The sequence below is a fragment of the Chenopodium quinoa genome, unplaced genomic scaffold (assembly GCF_001683475.1).
Source record: "Chenopodium quinoa cultivar QQ74 unplaced genomic scaffold, ASM168347v1, whole genome shotgun sequence".
Lineage (NCBI taxonomy): Eukaryota > Viridiplantae > Streptophyta > Magnoliopsida > Caryophyllales > Amaranthaceae > Chenopodium > Chenopodium quinoa.
In genome coordinates, this window is record NW_018742577.1 from 527,049 (window position 1) to 541,357 (window position 14,309).

The 14,309-nt window shown below is 33.2% G+C and overlaps 1 protein-coding gene across 1 annotated transcript; it reads right to left on the reverse strand.

Annotated features, from left to right (window-relative positions):
• Nucleotides 1-6,688: 6,688 nt before the first annotated feature.
• Nucleotides 6,689-7,866, reverse strand: LOC110720670 (protein NLP2-like). The gene is made up of 2 exons (XM_021899723.1): nt 7,585-7,866; nt 6,689-7,300 (listed from the first exon to the last, which is right to left on the reverse strand). The coding sequence occupies exons 1-2, from the start codon at nt 7,864-7,866 to the stop codon at nt 6,689-6,691; spliced, it is 894 nt and encodes a 297-aa protein (XP_021755415.1).
• Between the last annotated feature and the right edge of the window lie 6,443 nt (nt 7,867-14,309).

The following is a 14,309-nucleotide window of genomic DNA, read 5'->3' on the forward strand; positions in this document are numbered from 1 at the left end:
GTCTACACTGCCATGTGTCTCTTTTTGTTTGGTAAAAAAAACAAAAAAAAATAAAAAAAGCTTTAAAATCCTACAGCCACCCAACAGCCACCACCACATCCCCACCCCACACGCGTAGCTTCAATCGGCCGGCACCAAACCCACCCTCCTCTCCAGCCCCGACCACCAGAACCCACCCTCCTCTCCAGCCCCGACCACAAGAACCCACCCCCGACCACCGGAGCCTATACCCCTATCATTTCGCTCCCGTAAACCATCCTAACCGAAACCCTAAGTTCTAAAACGGCCGATTTTGGGGCTAAGTGGCCTAAACCGGCCGATTTCGACCATTAGTGGCTGAAATTGTGGTCGTTTTTTGGGGAAGAGGGGTTGCGATTTGGGGCTGGTCGCGGTTATGGTGGGTTCCAATGGGGCTGGTCGGCGATTTGAAGCTAGCCACAGTTATGTGCGTTCCGGTGAGGCCGGGTTAGGCTGGTGGAGGAGGTGCGGGTTGATACAAACCAGAGCATGATCATAGCTAAAATTGACACTGTTGCATTGGATGAAGCTGAGAAAGAAGAAGGAAATGAGCTAGCAAAGGAACTAACAGCAAGCTTAGGGTTTGTTAGAGAGGGAATCATATAGTTCTCGGTATTTGGGAGGGAATCTTTCTATGAACACCTCAAACTTCAAACCAACCACTTTGTTCAACCCAAAACTCTAGAAAGCACAAACTTGCATGTTGTGGATGGCAAGACTCAGTTTCTTCAAAAAACCTTTCCCAAACCAAAACAGGATGAAATCAAGAAACTGTCTGTAGAGGAAGAGGTGGAGAATTGGCTGGAGGAACAGGAGAGTGAGAGAGAGAAAGAAAAGAAGGAGAAAATTGAGGAGTTAGAAAAGAAAGGGAGTGCTCCAAGTGAAGGGAAAAGAAAAAGTGTCAGGTTGGCTTTTAAGCCAAAGAGAAAGAGTGAATAGGTAGAATCTGTTCCATATGTGTATCTAAGTGAGGAGAAGTTAGGTGCTCAGGGGGAACAGGGCGTTCAAGGGGAACAAGACACCATGGAACAACATTCAGTTGAAAAGTCCTTTCCCACAAGTACTGGATTTGCTGCTTTTAGTTCCCTCAGCTCCACTCTGGAACTGAAAACTCTGAAGGAATCAGTAAAACAGATGACTGATGTCCAACCTCTTCTAATTCAAAGACTCGAGGCTTTTGAGAAGACAATGGCTGATTTGGTGAAAACCTCCAAGGAACTCACTTTATCCTTCCAGCAAAGCACTTCTGCTATCTCTCAAGGTCAAGCTGATTTGTTGAAGAAACTTGAAGAGATGGTCCTTAAAGCAGTTTCAGATGACAATGCAGCTGATGAGCACCAGTCCTCAGCACCTAAAGCTTAATCTTATTTTCTTTCTGCCTATCCTATGAAACTATTTCTTTTGAACTTGGTTTATATTAAATTTGGTTTTTTATTTTGCTTCTTTTGGTCTGTAAACAATTAAACAGGGTATTTTGCTTTTGTTTTTGATGTTCTGGAGGAACATCAATTTGTTGATATGGATGTTGCTTGCTGGCTTTGTGACTATTTGCATACTATTTCTGCCTATATGTGCTTATTCTATGCTTTGGACACAAACCATTACAATGGTGCTGTGTTTATATATATATATATGTGTGTGTGTGTGTGTGTGTGTGTGTGCATTAATTTTGATGAAAGCCAAAAGGGGGAAAAGAAAGGCAAACTCGATTGTTGACAAGTTCTCCATCCATCTTCATGTTGAGGTATATCATCAGTCTCAGTTCCTTGTTTTGTAGATATTTCTAGTTCGTTTTTTTTTTTAAAAACACTTTGGTTCTCTCTCTCTCTCTGTTTTTTTTTTTCCTGATTGCCACTTCTTTATTTTACTGAGTTTGCTTAGGTTTGTCATTCATAAAAAAGGGGGAATATTGTTAACCTTAAGTTTTGATGATGACTCAAAGAACCTAAGCAAACCCATATTAGTTTAACTTTCGCTTTTAGCTTTGATTAATGACAGGTTTGTGCTATGAAATTCTTGAGAAAGAAGGGAGCATAGAACAAGATCAAAGCCAGTTATGGGAGGATAAAGAAGTCAATCACAAGTCATGTTCCTTCGGTGAGGAATTGAAGCTCCAGAGTTGAAACTTCGAAGGCAAGTTCCTTAAGCAAGGAACTGAAGCTTCAGAGACGAAGCTTCTCAGAGTGTCAAGGAGTCTAATGTATTTTATTTTTACTTTAGGCTACTTGTAATTATGTTAAGTACAATAATTATTGATAAGATTTAAGTGGATTTAATTTTATTTGATAAAGATTTTATTTGATAAAGATTTTATTTTCCATATTTAACTGATTTAATTTTGAAAATATCTTTTAAGTTAAAATATCTTTTGTAAAAAGATTTTCTGTTTTAATTTTATCTTATTCTTTGGAAAATCTGTTTTGGAAAATATTCTCTTAAGCGTGCGTTTTACTTGTCAAAATAAGTTGAGATAATTTAGGAAGCAGTAAAACCACTTCCTAGTATTTCGGTTTACTTGCTACCCAAGATCCCACTCCTTACACTTCCTAGTTTTAAGGGAGTTGTGGGTGGCTGAGTGGTGATTAAGGCAACGATTATTTCAACTTCCTCATTTTCCTATAAATAGCTTCGATTTTCTGTTGAGAAATATACACTTGAGCATTACAGTCTTTTAGCTTTCATAAGAGTCATAATCCACTTAAGTCCTTGAGTGTCTTTGTACTTAGCAATTTAGAGCTTAATCTTGAATTGTATTGGGATAGAGTTTAGGGAAACTCTAAGAGTGTTTATTGCTTTGAGTGAAGCAAGGAGAAAGAGAGAGTTAGAGAGATCGACTGATTGAGGGATCAGTTGAAGGGAGCTTAAGTTCGTTGAGGAACTTGAGTTTAGAGTCTTAATTTGTAATAGGTTGTTTGCCCTATTATTATTAAGAGTTGAGTTTAAAATCCCTTGTGGTCGTGGTTTTTCTTCTTGATTAGGGACAAGAAGTTTTCCACGTAAAATATCTCTTTGCACTTTTAGTTTTTGTTTGAGTTCCTTTATAAATTCCGCAAAAATTACCCTAATTCCTCTACAATACAATTCACCCCCCTCTTGTATTGTTCATTCGAGTCAACACTCACTCTCTTATTGATCTTAGTTTTAATACCTACTTTTATTATCATTGTCATTGTTGTAATAATTTCTTTGAATTATTCTTATACTCCCTTCGTCCCAAATTACTCTTAACGATTTGACATTTTGCACTATTCACACATCTCACTTTGACCATCTTTTTTAGCTATTATATGAAAGTCAATGTAGTCATGTAAGATGTTGTTGGGTCAATTTTAATGTATAATTTCCTAATATAAACTTTTTATAACTTATATAATTATTTACTAAAAGAAGTTATAGGTCGGGTTATTTTCGGGTCGGGTCAACTTTGGGTCGGGTGATCTCGGGTCGGGTCGTTTCGGGTTGGGTTATTTCGGTTTTCGGGTCAAGGTCGGGTTAGTTCCACTTCGAGTCGGGTATGGTTAATTCGGGTTTTGGGTCAATTTCGGGTCCTGGGTCGGGTTATTCGGGTTGGGCCATCGGGTCTGAGTCAGGATTGCCAGGTCTATATATCATAGGATCATATATTGTTTTTCGGAACCGTACATGACCACTGGTTGTCAGGCCGGTCAACCCCATTCCAATTTATATGTTTCAAGTCCAAATCAGTCAAGACTCAAGGCCCAATTACAGCATACGCAATCACACTTTTAACAATTATAGGAAGTTAGTTATTTAACTAACCAAAAAAGTGTAACGAACTCTTGTTGATTCACCACTATATAAACCGATTTCTTGATTACTTACATTTTATTTGGGTTGACAATCATTTTTACTCTGCTTAATCTTGTTAACCTCTCTCTGTTTCCTCTGTTTTTCGACTTACTACCATGGCAGAACCTTCACAACAAAACCCAGAAAAAATCTTTAACTTCAAGATAACCCCATTAAAGAAGTTTAGACTAGCAATTGATGCACTTTGTGAACGTGATTTCAATCCTATTGGATTTGGAGTGATTGAAGTAGATGAAGATGGAGTTGAGTTTACGGCTTGAAACGTCGATACGAATGATGCTGGTTATCTACTGCGTTGCAGGATTTCCTATATATCAGTAAATGTAAAGACAGATAAATGAGGGTTAATTTCAGAAAAAATTCCCAGATTATCACTGTTGCAGAAAGTTCTAATGATGACTCGATTACCATCTTTCATATTGAGGGTTCTAATAAACTCACCTTCAGTTTTGGTAAGTTCTTTATATTCAAGATTTCTTATACGAAGTATTAGTTAATGTAGTACAACTTTTATGAATGAATTTACTAATTTTTTTGTAGGTTGTTTAATAATTTCTTAAGCGTTTAGCGTTCTTTTTCTCTGTTCAATCCTGTATGGTTGTTATTTGCATTCTGTAGTTGTATGTCTTTTTTGATGCAACGCTTTTCGATACAAATTCCGCTTAGTATAACTTAGTTTTCATGGATGTTATTGAATTCTGTGACGATGATGTTGAAGTTTAACATTGAGGTTCTTAATCCTGATAATCAGTTTTACAAAAAATATTTCAGGAAATATCTTTATTTACATTTTACTTGTTGATAATCTTTTTTTCTTAACTTAATCTTTTACCATCTCTCTGTTTTCGACTTAAAGCCGTTGCTGCTGCGTTTTGGAAACGAGATTTCAAACTTGTTGCATGTGGAGTGACTGAACTGATTAAAAATAGAGCAGATTTTACGGCTCTAAACGTCGATCCTCAAGATGCTGGCTATCTCTGCCTCAATTCATAATCCAGCCCAATAGGTGTATTACCATCTATTTTAAGACAAGTATATGGAAGGATACAGAAGTCTAGCAATTTTTGGCAGTCAGTTCCGGATCTTCTGAAATTATTACGGGATTACCTCCAAGGAAAAGAAAGAAAAAAAGGGCGAAAAATCGAAATGCGGAGACCCAGGATTATGATGAGTAAACCAGAAGAGATTGTCTGTTATAGTTTTACACCATTGATTTCTGCGGAAAGTCAGTGCTCTTTCTGTTCCCAGCTTTTGAAGAAACTCCCGGCAGAAATCTTCAGATTTACTATCACTCCGTTAACCAAATTCAGGCTAGCCATTAACACACTATCCGATAGAGAGTTTAATGCATCAGGAAATGGAGTGATACAAGTGAGTACAAGTGAAGTCAAGTTCACAGTTTCGAACATGAATAGCAAAGTTACTGGTTTCAGTTACCATCACAGAGAATAGTTTGAGGGTCTCTATTGGAGTTCCTCCGGATTCTTGGCAATTTGAGGTATAAATTATGTGTAAAACAGACCAACTGATTGAACATGGAAGTGGTATGATCCAATAATTAACAGGTTATGTTATGCACTTTGCAGATGGCTTCGGGACAGAATCACCAGGCACAATTCATATGGCCTCATTTGCAGATGCTGAGGGCTGCTTTACCTACAGCACCAGATTGGCAATGAGTTTTTTTTGTGATGAAGAAGTGAAGATGGTTATGAAGATATTCAGCCTCCAAGAGCTTGGTGATTTAAAGATCATCAGCCCTAACTTTGTGCAGAAACGTATTTAGTTTTGTTAAGTACTTCAAAATTACAGTACACTATTTTTTTTTTTGAGGGAATGTGTGAATTTTAGTTAGCTTACTGAAAATGTGGAAATTACATGTAATTAGCATTATTGCTTACTAAACCATTTGCAGAACATTGTTAAAACATCTTATGTGGCAGTCTTACTACCATGATTCAGTTATGTACTTATATGTTTGATTATTAGCTCATTAGCATGCTGAGGTTCAAAATTTGCAATATGTATGTTGCCATAAATACATACAGGAACTAATAATATTCAGATGCACAAATCAGTAATCGCATCGATCTTTCACAGGACAAGGAATTTTGTAAAACTAAAGGTCTGGTTTACTCCAACTTATAAAGAAAAAAATTAGTTTGAATAAGTTCAATATAAATTAATGATTTAAAAAAAAATATTTAGTAAAATTAATTTTAGTTCAGTATAAATAATTTCAGTACAACAAGTTAAGGTGAAATGAAACAAGATCTTATATGATGTACGGAGTATGTGATTAATACTTGTACAATATATAGCCCTTTGGTAGGAGATCGATGCTTTATGCCTAAAGCATTGGGTGTCATGCTGGTGCCCTACTTCGCCATATAGTCTGCCACCATATTCACTTGGTTCCTTGTAAGGTGTTCAAATCCAACTCTTTCATGACTTGCATGACCAAGTTTTGAACTAAATAATAGTTCAAGTATTAGCATTTGGGGCAAAAAAATTTATCACAAAGTTCTTGATTCATTACAAAAAAATAAAAATATTTATGCACTGGTATTATTCAATAGAACAGTAGTTAAGTTATTGAGTTGCATCATGACAAATTTTTGTTCATAACAGTCACAAACGTGTCTACAATATAAGATAAAGTAAATTGAGGCCAACTTTGGAGTGTTGCACTTAGGTCACTCAAATGGATGGAGGTACATTACCACTCAAATATGGAATTGGAGTTAGATGTGAATTTTCTCACCATCTGCTATAAATTAAGAGTATATACATAAGCAAAATTAAAACAAATGTTCTACTACTATAATAAAACAAGATGTCATGTTTTCGGAACAGTCAACAATCTAACAACATTGCTATCATTAGATCTTGACAGATTTAAGGCATGCTCTAAGTTAGAGATGCGGGTCACTAGTACCCAATCTTTATCTTCATCTTGATACTTTATTTTGAATGTGTTAACCTCGAGTTCTAGTTGGTTGGCAACTTCTTCCTTGAGCTGGTCAATACTGTTACTCAATGAGAAATCAAATCTTACTATATCATCTTTATAAGTGGCCTTCACTGTAAAGTTGCTTGAACTACTTTCATTTTGTTGCAAAGCATCTGACAATGTACACTCATTTGCACCATCCAAATGCTCGTGGGCGCATTGATGATGATCTATATCTCCTAGAGTTTCCATTAAGTTCTCTCTGATGGTTTCCACTGTGTCCGAGGTCAAGTTGCTAACTGTGCCGGGGTTGGATAATACATGATTTGGCAACGTAAGCTGGTGTGCTCCCATTATACACTCCCCAACAGTAATATTCGCCAAATTTTGCTGTGATGAATCACTTCCACATGGTTCTTTATCATTGAACTTCCTCTTCTTTGCATTTTGATGTTGCTTCCCTTTTTTGCTTGATTCAATCTTCGCTTCATTGTAGACCTTGAGACTCCAAATTGTGGACAAGTACGATGAATCATATAATAAGTTAGATCAAGGACAAAATAGAAGACACAAGTACATAATGAGAAGTACTACGCATGTAGTAGTATTTACAATAATGTTACACTAATGGAAGGTGTTGAAGGCATCAAATTAAAGCACATACGTGAGCTAAAACTCTACTGATTACCAAAGAAAATGAAGCAGTTTTCTAGGAAATCATCAGGATGTACATCTCACGTTATTAACAAGTCTATTACAAACAAAAAGAAATGCAAACATACTTCCAATTTTATAGCAGCTTCTTCCAGTGTCATGTTTTTGGACCAGAATGGTTGTAGTAGTGTCTCCAAAGTAATTTCTTTTCCTTTCTTACCCTTGACGTTATTGCTTTGAGGGATCTGATTCTGCTCGTTTTCTGAATCATGATGACTGTTATCACCATTTCCTTGTTCAATTTCTGTAGTCATAATGTCATTTTGATCAGTATGTGAAGCAGGGATACTCTCACCTTCTGGCTGTTTGCGCAGAGATATCAAATTAGAACCAACTCTGCCAGACCTCATACTGAGACTTTCTGCTAAGTTATAAGAGAAGGACCTTTCGCCCTTCCCTCGTTCTCTTTATACTAGTATACGGTTGTGAAACTAAGAAAATAACTAACCATCAAGGTTCTCTGCAGCATCAACCAACAAGTCTCATGTTTGTAGCAGGCCATAGTTCTAGAGTTGCTTCTGGAGTAAGTTCTCTCCCTTGTCTAATAGCATCAGCATCATAACTTTGACAAGTATTGTTGTTATGTCTAAATTCTAAAGCATAATCATTGTTCCAGGCACCAATAAAACTACTTCCACCACGCGAGGATATGTGCTGAAAAATTGGAGCAATCTCATGTGCATTTTCAAAAGTCATGGTGCCAAGTTGTCCATCATTTAGAGCATGTTGATTGTTCACACCGAAAGAATAAGCTCCAGGAAGGTTTGTCATAAATCTGCCATTTCCCAAAGGATTGAACTGATGTTGTGAACATAAAGCAGTATGCTGTAAGTTGTCATCAATTAATTACCTCCAGGATCAACACCTAGTTTTGTTTCTTCAATTCGTCTTTGCTTTCATCCAAGGTATTTATTGATTTCCCAGGATCTGCCTTTTATTTTATACGAGTATTTGTTATGCCTAAAGCAGGTTGAAATGGAGAGGTGTTGTAGGCTGTATGGATTCTTCAAATTTTGAAAAGATTCATCAGAGCAGCTACAGACAACAACGTCCAAGTATTTAAGGTTGATTCAACACTTTGTAATTAATAGGCAGGTGTGTAAGGGAAATACATTTGTTCATTTCTAAAGTTTTCAAGTTGCATAGATTTGTGATGCTAATACTCGTAGGAAAGAGAACTTAATGTTATCGCAACAACCAAGCTTCATTGTAGACCTCGATACTGCAAATTGTGATCGAGTATATAATTTAAGAAAGACCATAACTACAATCGACAAATATTAATACTTCACTCATATAAAGAAGCTCAACCAGTTTTATAAGAACTCATTTATTCACTTCTCCAAAAATGCTAAATATTTTACTAGCTTATTATCAATGCTAATCATGGTTTGCTGAAAAAATTCATGAAATTAAAAGCAAATAAAATTGTTCTAGGAAAAATTCTCTATTTAAAGTTTCAAAGTTATTAAGGCCCTTTCTCAAATAAAATAGTTCTAGAAAACATACAATGTACTATGCTTCTACTTGTTGCTATACTAAATTACCAAGTACAAGTGTACCACTGCTCTTTCATAAGTTGGCTGCTAATATTAGTATAAAATCATCAACTTGTAGTTGTTACTTGCAAAATGTCAACTAAGGCCTAGGTTACATAGCTTTACTTTACAATTCAAATCTATATATCCTTAACTTTGTCCTTTACCATCATTATTAAAACTAATTATAGACTATCATTATTATTAAAAATAAGAATAAAAAAAGTTAAAACTCCATGTTCTTGAACAATATACAACAGTATATTACTGTGATTTCTTAATGGACCAATGCAAGCTTTGTGCGATGTAAAAATTACAATAAATCCCTACTTTATAAAAAGTAGAATATTGCTCTTATGAATAGTGTTGTGACAATTATAACCCAAAAATGTGTATTTACGCATTTGCCCCCATTTAATATTATAAGATTTTTTATAATATTGTATATCTTCTCTCTGTTATTACGTACTTTTTCATCTTCCCATTCAATCGGTTGAATTATTGGTTTCAAGTTTCAACCACAAAGTCACTAGCAATCATCAAAGGTATTTTTCAATTTTAATTTCAATTGTTTTATAAGGTTTTGATTGATTTTAGATTTTAAGGTATTATCTTTTTTAAATTTTAGGGTCTGGGTAATCAACTATTTTTCCTAAATTTGATTGGATTTTGAAAGAAAAAAATATAGTAGATAATTAAAGTGAATGGAGAACCATAAACACTATAAGCGAGAGAAATATACCAACTTCCAAGCATTACCCCATGGAAGCCCCTCATGTCTCTTTCTATTCTTTCAATATGATCATTTCATGAATATTTGTCAGTGACTTTGTGGTTTGTCCAGTTAAGCGCTACCACAAATCCGATCAAAAGGTACTTTAATTTTTTCCCTATACGATTTTTTAGGATTTTTATTATTGGTTTTGATTTTGGGGATTGTAGAATTTTACAAAGGTCGCTTTCAACATTGCTATTAGATTCGTTGTTATGAGATTCAAAAGACATCTAAATTTCAATTATAATTTTGGGATTAAAAGCGTAAAATGAGAGTCCACAACTTTAAAAGATGCAATTTTTCAAGGTACATGTTTTTTAAAGGGAGTAGAATGCCTTTGTGCTTAGGCTCTGGATGTATATTCTATATTTGAAGGAAAGGAGGTGTGATAGTTCTCTTATCAATCCTAACTTACCTTAAAGGTTTATTGTTACTTGTTAGAATAGAAGATACACACCACTTTTCTAGTGAGATTCTGATATGATGCATCCTAATAATTCTATATGCTCTGCATCAATGAGTATCAGCTTAATGATTTACTGTATTTCTTTGTATTGTTGAGTTGAATTAAGTTGACCTCAAGCTTGCCTGCATTGGATAACTCAGCTCTTCTTACACTGGGTTTAATTACAGAGCATTAAAAAATAAAAAATAAAGCCCCTAGACCAATATACAAAGAGAGGAAAAAAAAAGCTACTCCGTATTTTATTATTTTGGATTTCTACATTGGGTTAGTTCAAGCTACCAAAACTTTATATTAGATGATCATATTAGCCTTAACAACAATACTAAGTATAAATGTACGTTGCATTGGACTTGAGCAAAATTCAAACTCAAAAATAAATTTAACACATAAGAGTCCTAACTACTCATAGGGTACCCAAGAACAAATTGATGCAAAATTTCATTATTCCTCTGTTTGTTTCTCTTTGTTTTTCAGCTTGTAATATGTATCAAAATTTTATTCTATAGAATCATCTAGACTCTATAAGAAAATCATGTAAATGCTATTTTTTACTCTTTAAAATACATAAGAAAAGGTTAAGGATATATGTTTTTGAACTTAATAGTCGATTATTACTCTTTCTAAAGGTTTATTGTATTAATTCTTACCAGTTTCAAGGTATTTAAAGATTGTATAAGACATTTTACGTGAACTATGTACATGCTAAAATCTTTTGTACAAAGACAAGCCTTGATAACTTCTCCACATTGGCTAGCCATGTAGCGCGCATCGCGCGCGTTGGCCACCCTAGTGAAGGATAAAATGACAAAAGTAAGAAAAAATAATTATTTAATAAATTAATTAATTACCAAACCCACTCCCCTAATCCCAGTAATGTAACTAGATTAAGGTCCCTGACCATGTGTCATTAAGACATTAATTGAATAATTAATAATTGTAATAAAAAAATAATAATAAAGCCAAATTTGTTGATGAACTCCATGTTGGTTTTCTGCGCTAATACAACCAAATAAAAAGAAAAGAGTCTGTAAATTTTAATTAAAAAAAACATTCACATGATTAGCAACCGTCCTAACAATTAGAGTGCACATGAAGAAGCCGACCCTTTTGGGTGGATGTGATTCTTCTTCTTTCTATAATTTTAAGCTTAGCTTAGTTAAATTTAATTAAATTAACCTCCCAACCTTTATGCATGCATCTTATTAGCCTACACTATTTTATTACATTAAATTTAAACCAATCAATCACTTTAACCTAAGTTCCTACGCCATAAAAATAAATCACATTTTTTTTTTAATTTTTTAGATTATTGTTCCCAATTTTAACGTTGTAATAAAACCTTCTTGACTAAGCTACATCTAAGCTAATGTGTATGTTATAATATTCGCCTCTCTACACTGTCCTACAATATATAACCTCAAACGTAGACATTGGCCATTAGGTATTATGCATGTAGACCAATAATATCAATCGTATTTGCAATAATAATTAATATGATCTTTATATAGCGAAGAATGCTTTAATGGAAAATCTCATGTCAATGTCTATGAACATAATTTGATTTATCTACACGACCTATTCATCTCTTTGTATGATTTTGCTTTCTAAATCTTCATTATATATCACTTATAGTTTGAGATTTGATTTTTTTTTTTATGGGGGAAAAAAAAGGAAATCATATTGATTGATTGAATCAATATAATGAAGATTTTTTTGAGATGAAATCATGATTTTAGGTACTGTCACAAGATTTTCCTAGTAAAATTACAATTATATATTGTAATAATTAAACTCATTTATCAGCTTTGCTACCAAATGAGTCATTAAGCTTTGCTCACTACCTACCATGCAAGCAAATGAGTCATTAAGCTTTACTCATGACCCACTATCATCCCTAGCTTGTAAAAAGTTTATCATTTGAATTGTAATAAATTCTAAATTTCTAATACCTTTTGATAAATGATTAAAATTTAAAATTAGACTTTAATACTTTATAGCGGCCATAATCTTGTATGTAACAAAGTCTATAAAAGTCCTGTAAAAAAAATAAAAAATAAAAAGTCTATTAAGATCATAGTATCATACCATACAGAGTACTATAACTTTTTACGCCAAGAATTAGTACCTTTGAAAATTAAAAACAATGTAACACCACAATTATACTCTTAACCTCCAAATATTAAATTGAATTATTATTAAGTCGTTTCTTAAGTACTTTAGATTGAATGCTCATCAGCCAATTAAAATACTGTAAATTGAAAGTTGAAATTCGAGTGGTCCCTTACTTTACGTTTTATAAAGGCTTGTTAATGAATAAAATAATAGTTAGTCAAAGTGTATGCTCATCACTAGCTAAAAATATTATAAGATGGAGATGGAGTTGTATATATTATTACCCTTGCAAATAGTAGTCTCTTTAATCGTTTTTGTTCTTTAATTTTGACTTTTTTTAAATCACAAATTGATTGTAAATGAGAATAACAAATAGGGTTAGGGTGTGTTCTATTCACCTGATTTTTACTTATTTGAACTAGTCTGAACTTATTGGATCTATTTAAACTCTTATATGAATTTATTAACCCTTATTAGAACTTATTTTAGCTATAAATTAAACTTGGGTAGCTCTGATTAACCCTTATCACAACATATCTGAACATAATTCCTAAACTTATACTTATCTGAATTTAAAGGTGCGTTCTATTCACCTGATTTTTACTTATCTGATCTTATATGAACTCGTCTGAACTTATTAACCCTTATTAGAACTTATTTTAGTTATAAATTGAACTTGATAACCCTAATTAACCTTATCACAACTTATCTGAACTTATCTTATCGGAACTTATTAATCCTTATCTGAACTTATTAACCCAGAAATAAGTGAAAATAAAGTGAACAGAATATGACCTAACCTTTATCTGAACATATTAACCCTGAAATAAGTGGAAATAAGGTGAACAGAACAGAGCCCAGTGGGAGTAAAAAAATTAAAATATATATTTGTTTTATCTTAAATTATATAATTATTTTAAATATTATTTCATACTTTTAATAAAATAAGTATAAATAAGTTCATTAAAAGGTTTATAATATACTTCGTAAGTTCGGGTCTGTTCTGTTCACCTTATTTTCACTTATTTCAGTCATTTTCACTTATTTCAGGTTTAATAAGTTCAGATAAGTTTAGTGAAGTTCAGATAAGTTCAGATCAGGTTTAATAAGTTCTGATAAGGATTATTCAAGTACAAATTACAACTAAAATAAGTTTTAATAAGGTCTAATAAGTTCAGATAAGTTCAAATAAGTGAAAATCAGGTGAATAGAATACACCCTTTGTATGTTTTGTTATAATGAATGTAAATGTAGAAATATAATATGGAGTATAATTTCATGCAAGTATACGAAGTACGAGATAAGTTGAATTAGACAGGGAGACTTAGAAGTATTAATTAATTTATTCGTTTCTTTCTTGAAGTTAAAGCAATAGTTTTGATGAGTGGGAATAATTCCAAGAATGATTACGTCCAAACAACAAATTATCATGATCATTGTCATCCAACGTAATAAAACGTGATATGCATAATGGTAATACAATTTCAACTTAAAACTCAATTTATTTTCTTTTAATGAGCCATTTTGAACAAGGGCGACTGTACTAAGAAACCATTTTATAGTGCAATTGTCATTTTACTAATTCTAAGAAAATGCAATGTTTGCTTTTTAATATCTAATTCTGTCTTTTTCTCTTGTTAAGTCCTTTTAATGCTTAAAGAGACATTTTATCCTTTTAGGATAATTCCCTTACTTTTTTATTAAGAAAAAGATTATGGCAAAAAACATAAGGTTAAAGTTTTGAACAAATCTACAAAATTGAGAGTAAAAAATCATTCATAATTTTAGTAAATTTTTTATTTTTTTTTATTTTGAATTTTGATTAAGTATAAAATCTATAAAATTAAGAGTAAAAAATTTACAAATTTGAGATAGATATTATTCTGTTAATATGGTTATACC

Excerpts from the sequence above, each read along its gene's own strand:
- LOC110720670 (XM_021899723.1), bottom strand. The coding sequence starts at position 7,866 with ATGAGGTCTGGCAGAGTTGGTTCTAATTTGATATCTCTGCGCAAACAG. Across the intron at positions 7,301-7,584 it reads AAGCTGCTATAAAATTGGAA|GTCTACAATGAAGCGAAGAT; the intron begins GTATGTTTGCAT and ends TGGAGTCTCAAG.